The sequence below is a fragment of the Triticum dicoccoides genome, chromosome 5B, assembly GCF_002162155.2.
Source record: "Triticum dicoccoides isolate Atlit2015 ecotype Zavitan chromosome 5B, WEW_v2.0, whole genome shotgun sequence".
NCBI classification, from domain to species: domain Eukaryota; kingdom Viridiplantae; phylum Streptophyta; class Magnoliopsida; order Poales; family Poaceae; genus Triticum; species Triticum dicoccoides.
In genome coordinates this window covers 442,459,585-442,482,070 of record NC_041389.1, presented here as the reverse complement: position 1 = coordinate 442,482,070, position 22,486 = coordinate 442,459,585, and the positions used below count along the sequence as shown (strand labels likewise).

Genomic DNA, 22,486 nt, shown 5'->3' with positions numbered 1-22,486 from the left:
AGGCCCCCCTGGGGCATGCCCCTATGGCTTGTTGTCTCCTCTTAGGTCTTCTGACCTCCTTTCCAATTCTCGTAGGTGCCTTCTGGTCCAAGAAAAATCATCGCAAAAGTTTTATTCCGTTTGGACTCCATTTGATATTTCTTTTTTGTAAAACTCTAAAACAAGGGGAAAACAAAAATTGGCACTGGGCTCTAGGTTAATAGGTTAGTCCCAAAAATAATATAAAATAGCATATTAATGCATATAAAACATCCAAAATAGATAATATAATAGCATGGAACAATCAAAAAATATAGATACGTTGGAGACGTATCAAAGAGCCCATGGCTCACGAAGAAGAAGCACAAGCAGTTGTACCACTAGTTTTGCCTCAGCAGGATGTACCACTAGTTTTGCCACACAAGATCGAAGGAGAAGATGTAGTGACTCAAGTGACCAACGAAGTTGTCGTGCCTCCTACTATTGGGAGTTCACTAAAAGAAAAGTCCCTAGTGCCTGAGAATGAGAAAGTCGTTGAAGGAGTGTTAGTGAAGGAAACTGAAGGACAGACCAGTGATCCCATACCATCAGTTCCAAAGAAAGCCAAAAGGCCTCTTGCTCCATTAAAGCCAACTGATGAACATGTGCTAGCTTCTGATGTTGTTCAGCCAATAGAAATTAGTGATGATGAAATTCGGAAAAATCTCGAGGAATCATTTCCACTGTTTCTAGCTGAGCACGGCCCCAATGGCCCTGAATTTAATGAACAACTTCATTTTTTGAAGCTAGCATTCTTCGGGTCAGCCCATATGAAGGAGAAAGGACTTCACTGTCACCAAGGTTTTGGACTGGAGAACAAGCTGTTTATTATGCTCAGATCTGGTTTGGCAAGGACGGGATTTTCAATCATAAGATATTGAACTTCGCTGAGCTCGAAGAAATGCCATGTTTTCACCATGCCATCGAGCATATTGAACATGCTCTCCTGAAAGGATTCATGTCCTTAAATCATGGCTGGAACAGAGAGTTTATCCTTCAATTATATGCCACACTATATATATCAGGAGAACTTGGAAACACATCATCCTAGATTCTTGAATGGATCACTAGCAGGGAAAGGATCAAATGTTCGGCAGATCCGTTTTGGGCAATGATAAATCTTCCTTGATGTGAGTTTGAGAAGGATAGAGAGCACGAGCTGCATTTCTGGCAAGTGTCTGAAGCACAACTCCACATTCTAATGGATCCCACCATGGTTGGTGGCAAATGCATTGATGTTGATCTGAAAAAGTTGGCCTATGACAACAAAGTGCTATTTCACATTCTATGCAATACTCTCATGCCAACGAACAGACCGAATTCAATCAAAGGCATTGTGGGAAATGCACTTTTGGCCATGTCTCAAGGAATTAAGTTTGATATTCCTGATCTTTTCATTTGAAACATCGCTTGTGCAGCTGACAGCCCTTAGTCTTTGAAACCTTATGGTCCATGGACCATGTTCACGGTCGAGCAGCTCACAATGAGAAATTCTTCTGGGCTTACTCTTCGAAGGTATTCATGCCACTAGTTCGTGATACTATGCGCATAGTGAAGGACAATGGAAAAGGGAAGGAACCTGTTGATACTGCTGCTAACGCGTTTGCATCTGATAATGCAAAGAAGATCAAGAAGGCCGGGGTTGTAATCCCTCATGAAGAAAATCCATCTCTTTAAGATCTACATTCGCACTTAGCAGACACGGGAAAGCCATATCAATTTGGATAGAAAGAAAAAGCTCGAGTTAATGGCTGAGCTAAATTTGCTTCATAATCACAGTTACCAAATTCTTCTGCATAAGAAAGAAGCAAAGAATCGCTCATGGAATCTGTTAAGGAAGCATTACTCTCGAAAGGATTTATCCAAAAAGGCATCATGAAGGATTGTAACTATCTGGACTTACTCACTGCTCCTCGCATCTGAAGGCAAACTCCAGTTCTCCCACAACTTCTGCTCCAACGGACCTGTTGTTTCTCGGCCATGATGATGAAATTGTACATACAGCCAGTACACTTATCTACAAGCCAAATGTTCATCGCTCCAAGTCATCCAGAGCCCAGGCTGACACTCCTGCTTCTTCTCGACCATTCCTCACTCTTCGGACTCTGAGTCGACGTCGTCGAGTGGTTTAAATTCTGATTCTGAGGATTCTCCCATGGAGTAGTTCCTTGGTTGTTTTCTCATTCCTTTTTGACACTTGTTGACAAAAAGGGGGAGAATTACATTGGGTGATAGTTTATTAGGGTTTTTACAGGGTGTTTTCAATCATTTTTGGTTTTCCTTCAAAAAAATTTGCTTCCTGAACTTAACGCACCGCTTGTGGTCTTGAAATACTCGGTCGCCATGAAACTTTAATAACCCCCCTGCCTGCAATATTATTTGCTTCGTACTATCTGTTTGCAGGTACCATCGAATGTGTTTTCCTTAAATGACTACCCTTGATAAATATATATCTTACAGGGAAATATTTGCTCCTCGAAGAAGAATAGGAAATCATCAAGTAATGATAACAAGAGGGAGAAGTACTTTGAGTACTAAAAGAATTATAACCATTGTGGTTGGATATGCGTTAATTGTCATCCCTCGTTTTCTAACCTTTGCAGGAAGAGAATATCAGCCTAAGCTTTTAGTGTTTATGCCTTAAGTGTGAAGGACATATAACTCACTAACAAAGTGTTTTTCCCTCGCAATTATTTCTCCTATTATCTTCTGTATCGCAGGGAAACCACATCCGAAGCATATCCGTTCCGAGAAACAATTTCTTACTTTATCCTACTTTGATTCTATCGAATATCTAACATGCAGGAAAACTACATCTTGTGTGGATTCTAATTGTGTTCTAAGAAAACCTTCGTGTTACATCCCTCGTCACAAATCTTTCTAAGCATTATTTTAATCTAATTCTCCTCGAAGATTTTGTGATATCTGCCTACCTTGTGTTTTGGAGATTGTTGAAAGAAACATGTATGGACTGATTTGTTTGCTAGTGCATACATAGAGAAATAGTCCATGCACAGCCGAAGAGAATGTTGTCTCTGGTGCAAAGTTCAAGGAACTTCACCGAAGTATATCTGCATTGCAGAGAAGAACGAGCTATATTTGTTGAAGTCATATAGTCGAGAAGATTAATGTGAAGAAATCGACCTCTCGAAAGTTTACTGCTGAAGCAAAGCTTTTGATTCGCCATTGTCATCCGAAGAAACTGACTGCAGTGAGCGAAGTCGAAGACAAAGTGAAGACATACTATTCATTTCATTGTTCTTCTTTTATTCTTTTGAGTAATAGGACCTCCGTACTATTAAGAGGGGTATAGGTTCTCGATGCTTAGATCCATTGTGATGCTTAGCCAAAACATGTGAGAAGTTGTGAGAGAAATCTCTTTATGTTCCAAGCAAATATTTGCCAGCAAGAGACTGCGATCTTCTTCGATGCGAGAGATTTGTCTCAGACTGAGGAGTTAGTATTATTTGCTGCGCAAGCAATATTACCGTTGTGGTCAAATCTGACCGTTGGACTCGTGTCATTCGTCCATTGGCTGATCCCAATGTCTAATTTGCTAATTTCCCATCTGGGAAGGCTTCGGCTTTAAATAGCCACCCCGCTCCACCATTTCTGTTGGCTGCTCCGCTTGAGAATTCTAAGAAGATTGATTTGAGCAACCCCTCTCCGAGTGATTTGAGTTTAACATCCACCGAGAGAAAATCAAGAACCCAAACTTAAACAGTGGTTTAGCATCACAATAGTTTTGAGTGAGAGTTTTCGTACCTATTACTCTTGAGAGTTGCACACTCTCTGGACGGATAGGTTTTGGCTCGAGTGTTGAAGAGCCGTTGTCTTCACCGAGCCAGATCTTCAGCAACCGAGAGTGATTGGGTTCACGAAGGTCGACCGAAGATTTGGAGATCGCCAACAAGGACCTACCACAAGTGAAATCAACCTGAGTCTGATCAGCTCTGTGTTGAAGGAGAATAAGGTGAAGAGAGTTTATCTTCCGTGTTAAGTCATAGCCCCTCCAACCAGACGTAGCCCTTTGGGAGAAGGGTGAACTAGTCTACCAAATCTTTCTATCGCCATCGAGCACCACTGGTTCCATTTTCTTCATTGCAATACTTTTGACTATCATTATGTGTGCTCTATGATGATAGATATCTGATCTACTCTCAGTTGCTTACCTTTCAAATTATCTCACGCAGAGTTCTTCATCTTTCGTAGGCTAAGTTATTGTTCGTCATAATTTTCCTTCATACCTCTACTCCAGTTCTTCGTTATGTTCTTAGTTCTGTTGGCTTGTTGTATTACCATTGTCATCATTAACCACGTTATAGCGTATGCTCAAATCATTATTACATCTTACCTTGAAGGTTTTGTTCCTTAGTAGCGAGCTTGATTGCACCCTTATCTACCAATATTTAATTCTGCTGGTGTGTTTGGGATCATTTCAAAATATTCGTAAGAATTTTTTAGTCTCCCATTCACCTCCCTGGTCGATATACTCTCGGTCCTAACATGAGAGTTGAGATAGACTAATATAATTTGCATCACGATAACTTCTAGGACACATATAAGATATGAATTCTTGATAGCATCTCCGATGACAAAACAAAACAACTAAAATCTGATGTATAGTTTCAACACTAATACAAGATGAGAATATAGAGAAATAAATATAGGGTGTGATGTGTTAACCTGCTAATTTGTTTGTTGGAGAAGTGAAGTAGGTTGTGTCGCTGAATCCCGTGTGAATAAGATCACAAGAAAAAGAGCAGGGAGATCAGAGGCAGGCGGGCGTCAGCAACTCCTATCCCACCCATGTACGCGCTAATCATTGATGAGAGAACGCAATTGCGCGAGACTTGGATCGGATGTTGCGTTGCCAATCTATCCGCTAATGGGATTCTAGTATGGGCTCTTTTTATTTAAGTATACACGTTGAGAACCTGAGATTAGAGGGGGTGATGTCTACTATGCAACTTTATTCTTGTAGACACGTGTTGGGCCTCCAATCGCAGAGTTTTGTAGGACAGTAGCAATTTTCCCTCAAGTGGATGACCTGAGGTTTATCAATCTGTGGGAGGCGTAGGATGAAGATAGTCTCTCTCAGGCAACCCTGCAATCAAATACAAGAAATCTCATGTGTCCCCAACACACCCAATACAATGGCAAATTGTATAGGTGCACTAGTTTGGTGAAGAGATGGCGATAAAAGTGTAGTATGGATAGTAGATATGAGTTTTTGTAGTGCGAACAATAAAAAACCAGCAAGGTAGTAAATAGTAAAATGGAGCACAAACGGTATTGCAATGATGGAAAATGAGGCCTAGGGTGCATACTTCCACTAGTGCAATCTCTCACCAATGCTAACATAGTTGGATCATATGATTATCCCTCAAAGTGCAATAAAGAATCACTCCCGAGTTCCTATTAGCGGAGAACAAAAGATAGAAATTGTTTGTAGGGTACGAAACCACCTCAAAGCTATTCTTTCCGATCTACCTATCCTAGCGTTCGTACTAAAATAACAACAAGCTATTCTTTTTGATCGATCTAATCAAGAGTTCATACTAAAATAACACCATGTGATACATATCAACCAACTCTAATGTCACCTAGATACCCTAGTGTCACCGTGAGTACTCGTGAGTTAATTATATGATAAGTATCAAACAATTTCAGATTCATAATACTCAATCCACAGAAAGAACTACAAGGAGACCCCAAAGTTTCTATCAAGATAATAAAATGTGCATCAACCCCTATGCATAGATTACCCCAAAGTCACCTCAGGAATCCGCAAGTTAAGTGCCATAACATATATCAAGTGAATCAAAATAATACACCATTGTCACCACATGTATTCATATGCAGGACATATATCATGTGTTCTCAAATATGAACATTCAATCCGACATGACAAAACTTCAAAGGGTAAAGATTCAATTCATCACAACAAGAGGAGAGAGAGTAGAAACATCATATGATCCATCTATGTTAACAAAGCCCATGATATATCAAGATCGTGACATCTCAAGATCATGAGAGAGAGAGAGATTAAACACATAGCTACTAGTACAAACCCTCAGCCCCGAGGGTGGACTACTCCCTCCTCATGGTGGCCGCTGGGATGATGAAAATGGCCACCGGAAATGATTCCCCCCTCCGGGAGGGTGCCGGAACGGGGTCCCGATTGGTTTTCGGTGGATACAGAGGCTTGTAGCGGTGGAACTTCCGATCTAGGGTTATTCTGATGATTTCTCTATTTATAAGATTTTTTCGTGTCGGTCTCACGTCTAGGACCTTGAGGTGAGCACGATACACCGAGGCACGGGCAAGGGCCTAGGCGCGCCCCGGTGGGTTGTGCCCTCCTCGTGGCTCTTTTGGCCCTCCCATGAAGTTTCGGGGGTCTCTTTTATTCCAAAAAAATCGTCAAAAAGTTTCAGCTCATTTGGAGAACTTTCATTTCTGCACAAAAAACACCACCACGGTAGTTCTGCTGAAAATAGCGTCAGTTCGGGTTAGTTCCATGCAAATCATACCAAAACCATATAAAATTGTTCTAAAATGGCATGAATACTTCATAAATTATAGATACGTTGGAGACGTATCAGCATCCCCAAGCTTAATTCCTACTCGTCCTCGAGTAGGTAAATGATAAAAGAAATAATTTATGAAGTGTGAATGCTAGCAAAGTGTACAAGTTTGATTAATGGCAATTTCAATCACTTCTCCTAGCATCATAACAACAATTCTTTCTTATAAACTTCTCATGTTAAAGTAGCAACTAATTCACATGTTAAGCTTCAAATGATGAATTCTCTTGAAACTCAACAACCTATGTTCTCAGTCACCAAGCAATTGCAATTCAACTTATTCAACAGAGTCTAAGTAAGAGCTCCACATACTCAACCATCATATAGTCTTCTATGATTGCTAACACTCACCGCATACACATGAGCAAAACGTTTCAGCTGGACACATAGAAAGATAGGGGCTTATCATCTCACCTCCCAACGTATTCACCTCAAGGGTGATGTCAACAATAATAACTCATGCTACCCATATCCAACTGGATATATGTGCCTAGATCTTTCCTCACCACATGATGCTTGCCAAAAGAGAAAAATAAAAAGGAATGGAGAGAAAAACTTTGACTCTTTGCATAAAAGTAAATACATAAAAGTAAAATATAGGCCCTTCGCAGAGGGAAGCAGAGGTTTCCATGCGCTTATTTGTTCGTATGCTCAACCCCTTAGTGCAAAAGAACGTCACATTATATTGCCCCTTGTGATGGCAACCTTTATTATGCAGTGTGTCTCTTTTATTCTTTACCATCACAAGTTTGTACAACACTCAATTTTCTCTTACACTAAATGATCTCACATTTTTAGAAGCAATTTTTATTGCCTTATTGCACCGATGACAACTTACTTGAAGGATCTTACTCAATCCTTAGGTAGGTATGGTGGACTCTGAAAACAAGATTTGGGTTTAAGGGTTTTTGGATGCACAAGTAGTATCTCTACTTGGTGCAGAAATTTTTGGCTAGCAAAGATGGGGGCAAGCACCACATGTTGAAGGATCTATGACAATATAACTTCTATGTGAATATGAACAAACATAAATCATTACGTTGCATCCTTGTCCAATGTCAACAATTTTGACATATAATATTTTGATGGGGGCTCACAATCACAAAAGATTTCCAAGATAGTGTATTTGCATGTGAAAGTTCTCTTCCTTATACTAATTATTCGTGAATTGCTTGTATGACCAATATTGTGATTTTCAAACTTCAAAAGCTTTCACTTTCTCAACCCAATGTGTAGCCACTACTAGGCATGATATGAACATGTAATTTCAACTTCATGATATCCAATTCATTCAACAATTTACTCATAGGATATAAGTGAAGCGCAAGAGTAAATGACAAGCTACTCCAAAAAGATATAAGTGAAGATCAAGCGACTAGTTATGTAAATGGGTAGCTAATTGAGGACTCTCTTTTATTTAAAACTTTCAGATCTAAGTATTTTATTAAAACAGCAAGCAAAACAAAACAAAATGACATTCCAAGAATAGCACACATCATGTGAAGAAGCAAAAACTTAGGCTCAACCGATACTAACCGATAATTGTTGAAGAAGAAAGGTGGGATGCCTACCGGGGCATCCCCAAGATTAGATGCTTGATACTTATTGAAATATAAATTTGGTATGCCTTGGGCATCCCCAAGCTTGAGCTTTTCTGTCTCCTTAATTCCTCTCATATCACGGTTTCCCTAAATCTCAAAAACTTCTTCCACACAAAACTCAACAAGAACTCGTGAAATAAGTTAGTATAAATCAGTGCAAAACGTTATCATTCTCTACTGTAGCAAATTACTAAAATTATTATTAAACGTTTCATACTAAATGCCTCTGCATATTTAATACTCATATCCTCAAATAGAATCATTAAACAAGCAAACATATGAAAACAATGCAAACATAACAGCAATCGGCCAAAACAGTACATTCTGTAAAGAATGCAATATTCATCATACTTACATAACCCCAAAAATTCTGAAAAAACTAACACACTTTAGAAAATATATCAGTGCTTATTTTGCAAAACGTTTCAGCACTTTATCACATTCTGAAGTTTCTAGGGAATTTTTGCAACAGCGATAAACTTTCTGTTTTGAAACAGCAACATGTATACTTGCAAAATAAGCATGGCAAAGGCTATCATTGCCACTTTTATTGAAATAAAAGATGCAAAACATGATTATAAATAACAGAAAGAAAATACTAACAAAATAAATTGACGCTCCAAGAAAAACTCATTCATGTGACGAATGAAAACATAGCTCCAAGTGAGGTTACCGATAATGTTGGAGACGAAAGAGTGGATGCATTCCGGGGCATCCCCAAGCTTACTTGCTTGGATATTCCTTGAATAGTACCTTGGGGTGCCTTGGGCATCCCCAAGCTTAGGGTATTGTCACTCCTTATTATCCTCATATTGACATCTCACCCAAAAATGAAAACTTCAATAACACAAAACTCAACGGAACCTTGTGAGATAGGTTAGTATGATAAAGAGCAAACCATTTCACTTTTGGTACTGTCAAAGACAAGATTCATAATTGTTTCCACACAATGCCTACTGTAGCATATCATTTACAAAATTTATATTGAGAAATATAAGCCATAGAAACTAGGAAACAAGCAAACTATGCATTGAAAACAGAATCTGTCAAAACAGAACAGTCTGTAGTAATCTGTACTCGAACCATACCTCTGCTACTCCAAAAATTATGAAAAAATTAGGACCACGTGAGAAATTTGTATATTGATCTTGTAAAAAATAATAAACTAAAAAAGCACTCTTGTATTAAAAATTAGAGTTATTTTCGTGATCCCAAAGGCTTTACTTGGAACTTTATTGAAAAAAAGCAATAAAACATGATTACCACAGTAGCATAATCATTTGAACACAGAAAAACAGTAGATAAAAGTGTTGGGTTGTCTCCCAACAAGCGCTTTTCTTTAATGCCTTTAGCTAGGCATGATGAGTTCAATGATGCTCGCATAAAAGATAAGGTTTGAAACACAAAGAGGGAATCATGAAGCATATGACTAGCACATTTGAGACTAACCCACTTCCTATGCATAGGGGTTTTGTGAGCAAACAACTCATGGGAACAAGAATCAACTAGCATAGGAAGGCCAAACAAGTGCAACTTCAAAACTTTCAACATAAAGAGAGGAAACTTGATATTAGTGAGAAGCCTACAAGCATATGTTCCTCTCTCACAATAATTTTCAGTAGCATCATGAATGAATTCAACAATATAACTATCACAAAAGGCATTCTTTTCATGATCCACAAGCATAGAAATTTTATTACTCTCCACATAAGAAACTTTATTCTCATGAATAGTAGTGGGAGCAAAGTCAACAAAATAACTATCATGTGATTTAAAATTAAAATCATGATGACAAGTTTCATGGTTATCATTATTCTTTATAGCATACATGTCATCACCATAATCATCATAGATAGCAACTTTGTTCTCATAGTCAATTGAAACCTCTTCCAAAATAGTGGATTCATCACTAAATAAAGTCATGACCTCTCCAAATCCACTTTCATCATTGTAATCATCATAAATAGGAGGCATGCTACCATTATAACAAATTTGCACATCAAAACTTGGGGGAATAAAAATATCATCTTCATCAAACATAGCATCTCCAAGCTTATGGCTTTGCATATCACTAGAATCATGGATACTCAAAGAATTTGTACTAGGAACATTGCAATCATGCTCATCATTCAAAGATGCTTTGTCAAAAAAATTATAGAATTCTTCTTCTATTAATTGAGCACAATTTTCCTTTCCATCATTTTCACGGAATACATTATAAAGATGAATAATATGATGCAACCTAAATTCCATTTTTTGTAGTTTTCTTCTTATAAACCAAACAAGTGATAAAACAAGAAACTAAAAGATTCAGTTCCAAGATCTAAAGATATACCTTCAAGCACTCACCTCCCCGGCAACAGCGCCAAAAAAGAGCTTGATATCTACTATGCAACTTTATTCTTGTAGACACATGTTGGGCCTCCAAGCGCAGAGTTTTGTAGGACAGTAGCAATTTTCCCTCAAGTGGATGACCTAAGGTTTATCAATCCAAGGGAGGCGTAGGTTGAAGATATCTCTCTCAGGCAACCCTGCAATCAAATACAAGAAATCTCTTGTGTCCCCAACACACCCAATACAATGGCAAATTGTATAGGTGCACTAGTTCGCCGAAGAGATGGTGATAAAAGTGTAGTATGGATAGTAGATATGAGTTTTTGTAGTGCGAACAATAAAAAACAGCAAGGTAGTAAATAGTAAAACGGAGCACAAACAGTATTGCAATGATGGAAAATGAAGCCTAGGGTGCATGCTTTCACTAGTGCAATCTCTCAACAATGCTAACATAGTTGGATCATATGATTATCCCTCAAAGTGCAATAAAGAATCACTCCCGAGTTCATATTAGCGAAGAACAAAAGATAGAAATTGTTTGTAGGGTACGAAACCATCTCAAAGCTATTCTTTCCGATCAATCTATCCTAGAGTTCATACTAAAATAACAGCAAGCTATTCTTTCTGATCGATCTAATCAAGACTTCATACTAAAATAACACCATGTGATACATATCAACCAACTCTAATGTCACCTAGATACCCCAGCGTCACCGCGAGTACCCGTGAGTTAATTATACGATAAGTATCAAACAATTTCAGATTCATAATACTCAATCCACACAAAGAACTACAAGGAGACCCCAAAGTTTCTAGCGGAGAAAAGATAATAAAAACGTGCATCAACCCCTATGCATAGATTATCCCAAATTCACCTCGGGAATCTGCAAGTTGAATGCCATACCATATATCAAGTGAATCAAAATAATACCCCATTGTCACCACAGGTATTCATATGCAAGACATATATCTTGTGTTCTCAAATCTGAACATTAATCCGACATGACAAAACTTCAAAGGGTAAAGATTCAGTTCATCACAACAAGAGTAGAAACATCATATTAACAAAGCCCATGATATATCAAGATCGTGACATCTCAAGATCATGAGAGAGAGAGAATAAACACATAGCTATTGGTACAAACCCTCATCCCCAAGGGTGGACTACTCCCTCCTCATCGTGGTGGCCACCGGGATGATGAAGATGGCCACCGGAGATGATTCCCCCCTCCGGCAGGGTGCCGGAACGGGGTCCCGATTGGTTTTCGGTGGCTACAGAGGCTTGTGGCTGCGGAACTTCCGATCTAGGGTTATTTTTGATGGTTTCTCTATTTATAAGAATTTTTGGCGTCGGTCTCACGTCCAGATGGGCCTCGAGGTGAGCACGATACACCGTGGCACGAGAAAGGGCCCAGGCGTGCCCCGGTGGGTTGTGCCCTCCTCGTGGATCTTCTGGCCCTCCCATGAATCTTCGGGGGTCTCTTTTGTTCCAAAAAAATCGTCAAAAAGTTTCAGCTCATTTGGAGAACTTTCATTTATACACAAAAAACAACACCACGGTAGTTCTGCTGAAACAACGTCAGTCCGGGTTAGTTCCATGCAAATCATACCAAAACCATATAAAATTGTTGTAAACATGGCATGAATACTTCATAAATTATAGATACGTTGGAGACGTATCAGGGGGCAAGTATTCTTGTACATGTGAACGTGTTGATGGTTGCGTATACCTATCCCATGCAGGGGGGCTGGCCCCATGCTTGCCCCTGCCTCCGCCACTAGCTTGAACTTTGCAATCACTTAATCAATAGGTCGTAAACATAGATGCCAACTAGTAGACAATCTTTTCCTCCACCTCGCTTGTACATGGCATACTCTAGTGGGGCTTCTCAAATTCAAGAGAAATTAATGTACGATCAAGTTCAATGTTCCATGCCCTAGGGCCTTGCCCTAGGTCGTACAGGACTTTGTGTAACTTTAGTACTTTGTGCTCTTCTCCCTCTTTGATGAATACCGGTGGGTGTTTCACATGCACATCTCCTTCTAACTCGTCGTTCAAAAACTCGAATTTTACATCCATGTGATGTACTCTCCATGATTCTTGAGCCGCAAGAGCTATGAGTAATCTCACTGATTCCATCCTTGCAACGGGAATGAACACTTCTTCGAAGTCAACACCTTCCTTACATGTATCTTTTAGCCACTAGCATTGCTTTACGCTTCACATAACCTTCGACATCTTTTTTTACCTTGAATTCCCGCTTGAGCTCTATGGCTTTATGGTTATTCAGAAGATCGACAATCTCCCATGCATTTTTATCGTAGATCGACCCCAACTCTTCTTTCATAGCCTGATGCCAACATTCCTTCATATGTGTGTCCTTAAATTCTGTTGGTTACTCCAACACAGACACTGCCACATACTCTTCTTCAACTTTTTTGGGTCAATAGTTCAAAGAGTTTCCTCGGAATATGAATGCAACATCGTTCCAAGATGCATATAGTTCGAGATGGTTGTGTCCTTTCCTCCTATATATACTATGGGAGGTGATGATGAAGAAAATTCTTCTTCTACGTACAAATCAACTACTGCATTGCATCTTCTACTATAAACCGAGCCACCAGTTGTGGCTTCCAAAGCTGCACTTCATGGTTGTAATTTGGCCCTCCTGGCCTGCTAGTGGACCTAGGGTGGCTGCTGCTTTTCTAAGGGTAAAAGCTAAGATTGATCAAAACCCACAAGGAGTGGAATACGAAATTCAATCATGGGGGTGGACCAACCACAAGTGGCGCCCTACTCAAGAGAGTTTGAAAATTAGCTAGTCTATCTGCATCTACAATCGCCGCTCGACCTTCAAAGTTGAAAATACAATTAAAATGCTTGATGCCGCATAGCAATTTTCATGATGCCGCATCCCTATAAATGCTTGATGAACCCGTCGAGCCATCTAGCCATGCTTCTCTTCTCATTTTGGTCGCAACCATCATCTTATAGGCTGGTCCAATGAAAAAATCTCCACTTTTTTCAAAGTTCCACGACCAGCTATCATCAATATTCGTCATACATAAAAGGTATGCTGAGAATGGCTGGCAGCTTGAGCGGTAGGAAAACCTTGGCTATTTTCTCCCTGGCCCATCTAGCTGAAGTGTAATCAGTGAGTTCAGAGACATATACAGGAGGATTGTTTGACATGCATCCAAAGGGACGCATCCTCACATCTCCGTGAATCCAATTGTCACTCCATATATTAGTTGATGCTTCGTTGCCAATTCTCCTAATCAATCCATATTTTAGAACATCATGTCCCTCCAAAATGCTCTCCAGATCTGGTTAGGATGGTTATCGAGCTCTGCATCATGAATCAAACAAGAAGGAAAATAGACAGCCTTCAAAATTCTTGCACTGAGCGAATCTAGAGTTTGTATTACACGCCACACCTATTTTTCTAGCAAAGCCAAATTGAACATCCCATGTACTTGGGTTCTGTCAGAGTATCCCAAGAAACCCAGTTGGGTTTTCTGTGGCCCTCCTTACCTCCCCACCAATATTTCCAGATCAACATATTCAGTTGTTCACATAAACCCATGGGATGTTTAAAACATCACATAGAATAAGCAGGAACTGCTTGTGCCACAGACTTGACCAAGATTTCCTTCCTAGCCGAGGACATAGTTTTCTCAATCAAGCCCTGGACTCTGCTCCACAGATATCTTTAAATACTTGAAGGCTCCATTCTTCAGAGAGCCCAAATCAGAAGGCATACCTAAATATTTCACATTCAAAGTTTCATTAGGAACATGCAACAACATCTTTACTTCCTCTCTGACATTTCCTAGGCATCCCTTACTAAAGAACATGGAAAATTTACCATAATTGATGCATTGACCAGATGCCTGACAATAAGGGGTTAACAACTGGTTACCTCGTTTGCCTCGTCCGCTTTCATGTCTTGCTAGCTGATACGTCTCCAATGTATCTATAATTTTTTATTGTTCCATGTTGTTATATTATCAATCTTGGATGTTTTATATTCATTTAATATCAACTTTATATCATTTTTTGGGACTAACCTATTGACATAGTGCCTAGTGTTAGTTGATGTGTTTTTTTACTTCGCATAATATTCATATCAAGCGAAGTCCAAATGCAGTGAAACTTTTTGGAGAACTTTTTTTGCGCAGAAGACACCCAGGAGGCCCAAGAGGTGCACCAGAGGGGCCTTGTGGGGGGCCACTAGGCCCCCAGGCGCGCCCTGGTGGGTAGTGGAGCCCACAGGCACCCCCTCCACTGCCTCTCAGCTCTATAAATACTCTAATATTCCAAAAAACCTAGGGGAGTAGAGAGATCAGAGTTTCCACCGCCGCAAGTTCTAGAACCACGAGATCCAATCTAGAGGCCTTTTTCGGCACCTTGTCGGAGGGGTCAACGATCACTAAGAGGTTCTTTATCAACACCCTTGCCTCTCTGATGATGCATGAGTAGTACCAGACATACGGGTCCATAGGCGGTAGCTAGATGATTTCTTCTCTCTTTTTGATCTTCAATACAATGTTCTCCTCGATGTTCTTGGAGATCTATATGATGTAACTCGTTTTTGCGGTGTGTTTGTTGGGATCCGATGAATTGCGAGTTTTATGATCAGATCTATCTATGAATATTATTTGAGTCTTTACTGAACTCTCTTATGCATGATTGTTATAGCCTCGTATTTATTCTCCAAAAATTTAGTTTGGTTTGGCCAACTAAATTGATTTTTCTTGCAATGGGAAGAGGTGCTTTATGATGGGTTCGATCTTGCGGTGCTCAATCTCAGTGACAGAAAGAGACATGACACGCATGTATCGTTGCCATTAAGGATAAAAAGATGGGGTCTATTCCTAGATGAATAGATCTTGTCTAGAGCATGTCATAGTTCTTATTGCATTGCTCCGTTTTACCATGAACTTAATACACTAGATGCATGCTGGATAGCGGTCGATATGTGGAGTAAAAGTAGTAGATGCAGGCAGGAGTCAGTCTACTAATCTTGGATGTGATGCATATATACATGATCATTGCCTTGGATATCGTCATAATTATTTGCTCTTCTATCAATTGCCCAACAGTAATTTGTTTACCCACCATATGCTATTTTCTGGAGAGAAGCCTCTAGTGAAATCTACGGCCCCGAGTCTATTTCCTATCATATTATTTTCAGATCTATTAATCCAAAAAATATCTTGCTGCACTTTTTCTTTACTTATTTTATTTTGTATTTTTGTTAGATCTATTTATCCAATCTCATACAATTTAATCTATCTCAATACCGAGGAGGGATTGAGAACACCTCTTACGCGTTGGGTTGCAAGTTTTTGTTATTTGTGTGAAGGTACTGCTTACATAGTTTGGGTGGATCCTCCTACTGGATTGATACCTTGGTTTCATAACTGAGGGAAATACTTACCGTTGTTGTGCTGCATCATCCTCTTCTCTTTGTGAAATACCAATGCAGATACAGGCAATCACTAGCCACGAGTCACCACCACACAATGAGCCATCCACATTCTTCTCTTGATGGGCCTCAAGCTGTTGTACAGCTGGTTGGGCAGACTGCTTCTTCAGCCACCTCCCTACATGCCCCCTGTGGCCTGACAGCTCGGCTTACAAGCTGAGCATGGCTTGCGCTGCTGCAGCGTTTCCTTCCAGCGAGACACAAGCCCTTGGATTGACTTCGTGCCTGCAAGGACTGTTTCTCCATGATTGAGCCCACGTATCCTTTGTCGCAACCGCTTCAGTAAAGATAATACTTACGTCCATAGCATTGACGTAAGTTATGATATCATCCCTGCATTTGTAGCATCGACGCGAGTTTCCAAACCATCATCATGAAGGCAAACTTTTTCTTCCACGACCGCGACAGTTTCTTTAGACGACACTTGAGAACTTGATTCTCCTTGTCCATGAGTCCGCACATTAACATCATGTCACCATCATCACTTTCCTCGACCATGAGTGCGGAGTTTCCAAACCATCATCATGAAGGCAAACTTTTTCTTCCACGACCGCGACAGTTTCTTTAGACGACACTTGAGAACTTGATTCTCCTTGTCCATGAGTCCGCACATTAACATCATGTCACCATCATCACTTTCCTCGACCATGAGTGCTCTCTCCTTCAGGGGATTCTTATACACTCCGACTTGAAGTGTCCAAGCAAACTACATGCTCCATAAAAAATACGGGGATCAGAGCCGTATGGCTATTGGCGATTATAGAGTGGTTGGGGTCATAAGGTTGGGGATTATTAGGGTGGTCGGAGTCATACTCTGCTAGAGTTGCTCTGACAGTACAACACATGTGTATCATGAGTGGCGTGCACCTTTTTTACCGGGAGTATGGAAAGCTTTATTGCTTTAACTAGGTGATTTCCTCGCGTGTTGCTGCGAGAATTTAAAGATTAATTGTGGATGAATTATGTATGAATGACCTAAATCAAAAGCTAGTATTATTTTTGGAAGTAATTGTGTGTGAACAAAGAGTATGCATGTACACTGGACCAATGGAGGTACAACAATTAAATTAGGGTATGCATGTACTACAAAACAGTGTTAGTGGATGATGATGTGGCACATTTGTTGATGTGGAGGGTTGCATGTTGAGAGAATTTGAGTTAGTAGGGATTAACTATTTAGGTAACTAGATGAGAATAGTTTGCAACATATTTCAATGATATTCCTTGTATGAAACATGAATGTTTGGAGTCATAATATAAGAGCTATAACTAAAAATACATATAATTTATTGTGTTTGATTATTGTATAGCTGTATACTAATTACTAAATGTAAATATCAGAATAGAATGGAAATTTCCATGCATGTTTGCATGTTGAGGTGAGTTTTTTCCCATGCACATGTTGCTTGATGATGTGGCATGCTTGCATGTATAAAGAAATAGGTTAGTGGGTGGGTCTTTTTTCGTGCATGTTATGTGATGAAGTGTGCTTGTGTATTGAGAGAAATAGGTTAGTGGGGACTAGCAACTTAGATATAGAAGATATATGATAACATTCGATTACAAGCCATCCTAAGAGCATCTCCAATAGCTTGTCTATATGGATGTCTATACTCGTTTTCCACGACGTGAGTCCAAAATAGGCGTCCAACAGCTTGTCTATATGGTCGTCCAAATATACACATCCTCTAAATCGACCTCGACAATGTCCATGCCTGAACATTGTGAAGGCGTTGTCTAAACTCAGCTGCAGTCATGATTTCTTTCTCTCCCCAGCGACGGTCCACCTGTCATGGTCCCTGTATATAGACATTCTGATGCAAAACTGGACGTGTATATAAGGGAATCTTTTTAGACCATTGTCTATATGAATATATAGACATCCAAATATACACATGCTATTGGAGATGCTCTAAGGCTGCTAGTAATAAGAAAGGATGGACATTCCTCTCGCCAGCAGTCTGAGGCTGCCCCATAGTGAGAGTTAGTTCAGTAGTAACATATGGTTCAACTCAGCGAATTTGTTAATGTGGCAATGATTTAATGATGAGAGAGATGATTTGAGTAACATATCTAGTTACTCATACTATGGGTAAACACATACCAAGACAAGATAAGTTTACAACCTAATAAATAAGTGTTGCATGACACCACACATATGTTACTCCCCACTATAGAGTTTGTAACATATGCATGTTACTAATCTAAGAGCAACTCCAACGTGCCGACCCAACTGGACGTGCATTTTGTCTGTTTTTTTATGTGGGTTGGCTCGTCCGCCCTCTTTTGCGTTTGGGTCGACCATGCGCCCAACGCGCGGATGAATTTTCGTCCTCGCAGCCGGCCTGCATCCATTTTTTTAGCTCTATATGTGCAAACATATGAAAAAAAATATCCCTAGTCCACATAACTCAAATAAAATAGAAATATCTCATAGTTTCACAACCAAATAAAATATCTCATAGTTTACAAGCCAAATAAAATTAAATTGTCTCAAATACATTTTAAAGAAAAGATAACCGAGATATCTATTGGTTGCCAACATGAGACCACATACGCTCAATCAAATCATCTTGTAGCTGAATGTGGGTTTCCCAATCACGCATTTGATAATTAACGTTGTCGCTCCTCCATGCTTAGGCACAATATTTTCACCCTGAAACTGAAACCCTTGGTCATAGATACGTTCCGGGCGCTCATCATGTACGATCATTTTGTGCATGATCATGCAAGCAGTCATCACCTCCCATAACTTCCTGGCGCTCCAAGTTCTAGCATGATACCGAACGATGCCCCATCGAGATTGAAGAACACCAAAGGCACGCTCCACATCCTTCCTAGCACTTTCTTGCTCTTGGGCAAATCTCTTCCTCTTCTCTCCTACAGGGTTGGGGATTGTCTTCACAAGAATACTCCACTGAAAATAGATATCGTCAGCTAGGTAGTGTCCTTTGTTGTAGTGGTGTTCATTGATCTCAACATCGACCTTCGGTGGAAAAAGAACTTGTCGGCGGAGTCCATTTTTACCTTCCGGGCAAACCGTCGAACAGCTTGCGGACGTCATCGAAGAAGCTGGTCAGTGAAGAACCTCGTGCGTCCCCTGGACCTGGTAGCAGGCCTATCGACGTCCGGCTAGTGAGGTCGGCGCGCTTGGTCCGCTTCAGCCAGGGGGACGCGGCGAGGGGGTGCTGGCAGCAACGTCGGGAATGCAACGGCGGTGGTGGGGCGAGGCGGTAGTGGCGGCGACGTTGGAAGGTAGCATGTTGCGTGCGCGCGGGGGGAGGGGGGGAGGGTGTTGCATGTGAGTGAGGATGGCTGCCTGGGTACCGAAACTGGGCGGTGGCGGCCACAAGTGGGACGCTCGGGTGTGCTGGCTATCAATGGGAGAAAGATGGAATGGCCAATGTGCCACCGACTGACGGGCCAGGGGAAGGACTAGGCGAGACACGCATCCGTTTGGGTCATCATGTTGGCCCTGTTTAGACCCAAACAGACACGCGTAGACGAAATGAGTCGCCTGCGCTAAAGTTGCTCTAAGTTACTCTCCACTATAGGTAGTCTGAGGTCAATCAACAAGGCACAGGCCTACTTAGCACAGTGGTCTGGCATACAATTACCATCGCTCCGAAGTCGGAACACTGCGCCTGAGTAGGTGCACCTGCCAAACAATTATGATGTGTGCCCTCAGCGTACTCTATAGAATACAGTACTCAGTACTATCTAGGCACGTAACCGCAGAATGTACTGGGTGGAAATATAGTGCATACAGAAACATACCCATTCTTCAGATGCAGTGTTCTTACTATTATCAGGATTACAGGGTGCTTCAGATCCGGGCACCAAGCACACCACCACCATTTCTTACTGTAACCATGGGGTCCTTCTAGTTCATAGGGCACAACGAACATATTTACAAGTTGGCACTTAGAAAGAAGGAAAGAAAAAACAGCAATATATGTACAACAGGGGACACTTTGGGCAGTGTTTTCCTCCAATTTATGTGAACGGTCATTTCTCGGCGTCTGATCCAGCGTGGGATGCTGGATTTGGCTTGAACTCCTCCTCGAGGTTTTCGATGACAGGCTCCACCGCGGCGTCGATCTTGTCGCTGAGCGCTTCAATCTGCAATGACTAGAGGGTCAGCAGGGAAGTTTCGTAATGCATGGTAGTAGGGACGGTAGAGACAAAATTGTCTTTAACAGGATGGAAGGTTAGTACAATTCGATTTTAGCTGCATGACTGCACAATATATGAAATTGAGCTATCAAAGGCGTGTTTGGAGAGAAACCATAGAAACAGTCTATTTTCACTACCAAGTAAAGTAATCACATGCTTTCCCCATCCCAAAGTCTTCCAATGCTTCTGTTTGCAGTAGCAGCAGAACTGCAGAAATGTTATTGAATAATTCCTTGGTTCCTTACAAGCAACAACTAACTTAAAGCCGGGAATAGACTGAATTGGTCGGAAATTGCTATTGTATAGTTCCATATAATGCTATTCCTATGAGTAGCTTTCACTAAAATTCAATGTTCACACATGTATACTTGTTTATTATTATTTTTTGAATATGCATACTTGTTTATTATCCTTCAAATGTATGTATACAATGTAAGCAAGAACATCATGCATACTTGTTTATTATCCTTAAAATGTGTATATAACGTAAGCAAGGACATCATCAAGTAGGAACATGAATAAGTCACCACGAACCTTCTTAATCATGACTTCAGCCTTGTGTGCATCCTTATCGACTTCCTCCGCAATGTACTCAAGCTCCTCGGCCAACTTGTGCAGGGACCCATCCTCCGGTAGGGAATTGGCCACATTAGCAGCGAACTTCTCCGTCACCTCAGAGGCACGCTCCAAAACGTCCAAAGCAGTTTCCACGTTTTCAATCGCCTTGTCTAATATTACAAATCAATGATTTCAGCGAGAGCTTGATTTCAAATGCCAATGCCAAGAAAAAATTATTCATGAACTCATGGACTTTGCAAGATTAATGCCAGGACTCTGAAAGTCTGAACCTTCTGTCGACTGAAGAATATGACTTTGCAGGATTAATATCAGGTGTGGTCTAGCTTAGAACCCTAGCTACTTTGCAGAATTAGTTTGATCCCAAGAACTTGTATCCGAATTGATGAGTTGGTGTCTGAAATCCATCCCTCTTTCAGTGCCTATCTATTGTTCATGTGTTGCCAATCCATAGAGGTTCTGTCAATTAATTTCTAAGCTGTCTGCCGGATTGGTAGTTGTACCGCGTTGATCAAAATCGAGACGAAATAGTAGTATTGGAGTGTATGTGTTTACCTTCAAGCTGTCTGGCCCTCTTGTAGAACGGCACGGCCGTGTAGACTACGCCTCCGAGCACCATCTGCACCCTGAGAAAAAGAGCATGAGAGAAGGGATGATCAGTCGCGAACCGCGATTCATCTCACAGGAGGCGTACATATTACAGAGGTACAGTATGTGGGACTGAGTCCGTAAATCCCCACCAGATAGGTAACATCGGCAGTGGCGAGAAGCCGAGGCGTCGGTGACCCGCGGCATCGATGGCGGCCGCGGCCTGGTCCGCCGGCACTACATCAGACTTCCCGAGGAAAACCCACCTATAAACAGAGATCAATCGAACCATCTTACACAAAATCCACGGGTTGACTTGAGCCCAGCGCGCAAAATAACCGAAGAGACGTACCCGGAGTCGATGTCGCTCGGATCCGCGGCAGAGTCGTCGGCAGATGGCTTCTCGCCTGTGCTGCACCGGAAGAGGAACATCGCACAAATCAGAAAAAAAAAAGTGGGGCATCAAATTTCATCCCCGAATCAACCATGAATTGAGAAGAATCAGAGAGAAGGAAGGAGGTCGTACCGCGGGTCTTCCTCGGCCGGCAGGGTGGCGGCGGTGGGCGGCAGGGTGGCGGCGGTGGGCGGCAGGGCGAGCGTCGCCATGGATTGGAGGACCGATTCGAAGAGCGGAAGCTTTGGGTGGACGGAGGGGAAGAAAGGAACCACGAGACGATTTGCGCGTGAGAAATGTAGTGTGGTGTGGTGTGGTTGGTAGCTGCTGTGCTTAATCATGCAAGGGTCCGAGTCAGCATTAAATTGCTAGCGTGGGACCAACACAACAGTGTGAGTAGAAACAAATCTTATCTTTTTGATGCGAAAACAAATCTTATCTACTGTACTTACGTGTGTGTTGTGATTAGTCCTTATCTACCACTACGTACACGTGTGTTGGATTAGTTATATTTCTACAGTCTGCTTTGAAATCAAATGTCTTGCTAAGGATGTGTTTGATAGGCTGCATTTACCTCAGCCAGGCCCGCATGGGAAGAAAATAATCCGTTTGGTTAACCGCATTCACTGCTGGGTCTGCATAGCACGAACATTAAAGCACCTCTGGGCCTGCATTCAGAGGAACACCCAAATTGGCCGTTTCTGTGGAGCCAGACCCGCG

At 41.2% G+C, this 22,486-nt stretch overlaps 1 protein-coding gene across 1 annotated transcript; it reads right to left on the bottom strand.

The window, feature by feature from the left end:
- Window positions 1–19,777: 19,777 nt before the first annotated feature.
- Window positions 19,778–22,075, bottom strand: LOC119310294. The gene is made up of 6 exons (XM_037586093.1): window positions 21,899–22,075; window positions 21,725–21,784; window positions 21,525–21,638; window positions 21,340–21,410; window positions 20,743–20,936; window positions 19,778–20,154 (listed from the first exon to the last, which is right to left on the bottom strand). The coding sequence occupies exons 1-6, from the start codon at window positions 21,976–21,978 to the stop codon at window positions 20,041–20,043; spliced, it is 633 nt and encodes a 210-aa protein (XP_037441990.1). The 5' UTR covers window positions 21,979–22,075; the 3' UTR covers window positions 19,778–20,040.
- Between the last annotated feature and the right edge of the window lie 411 nt (window positions 22,076–22,486).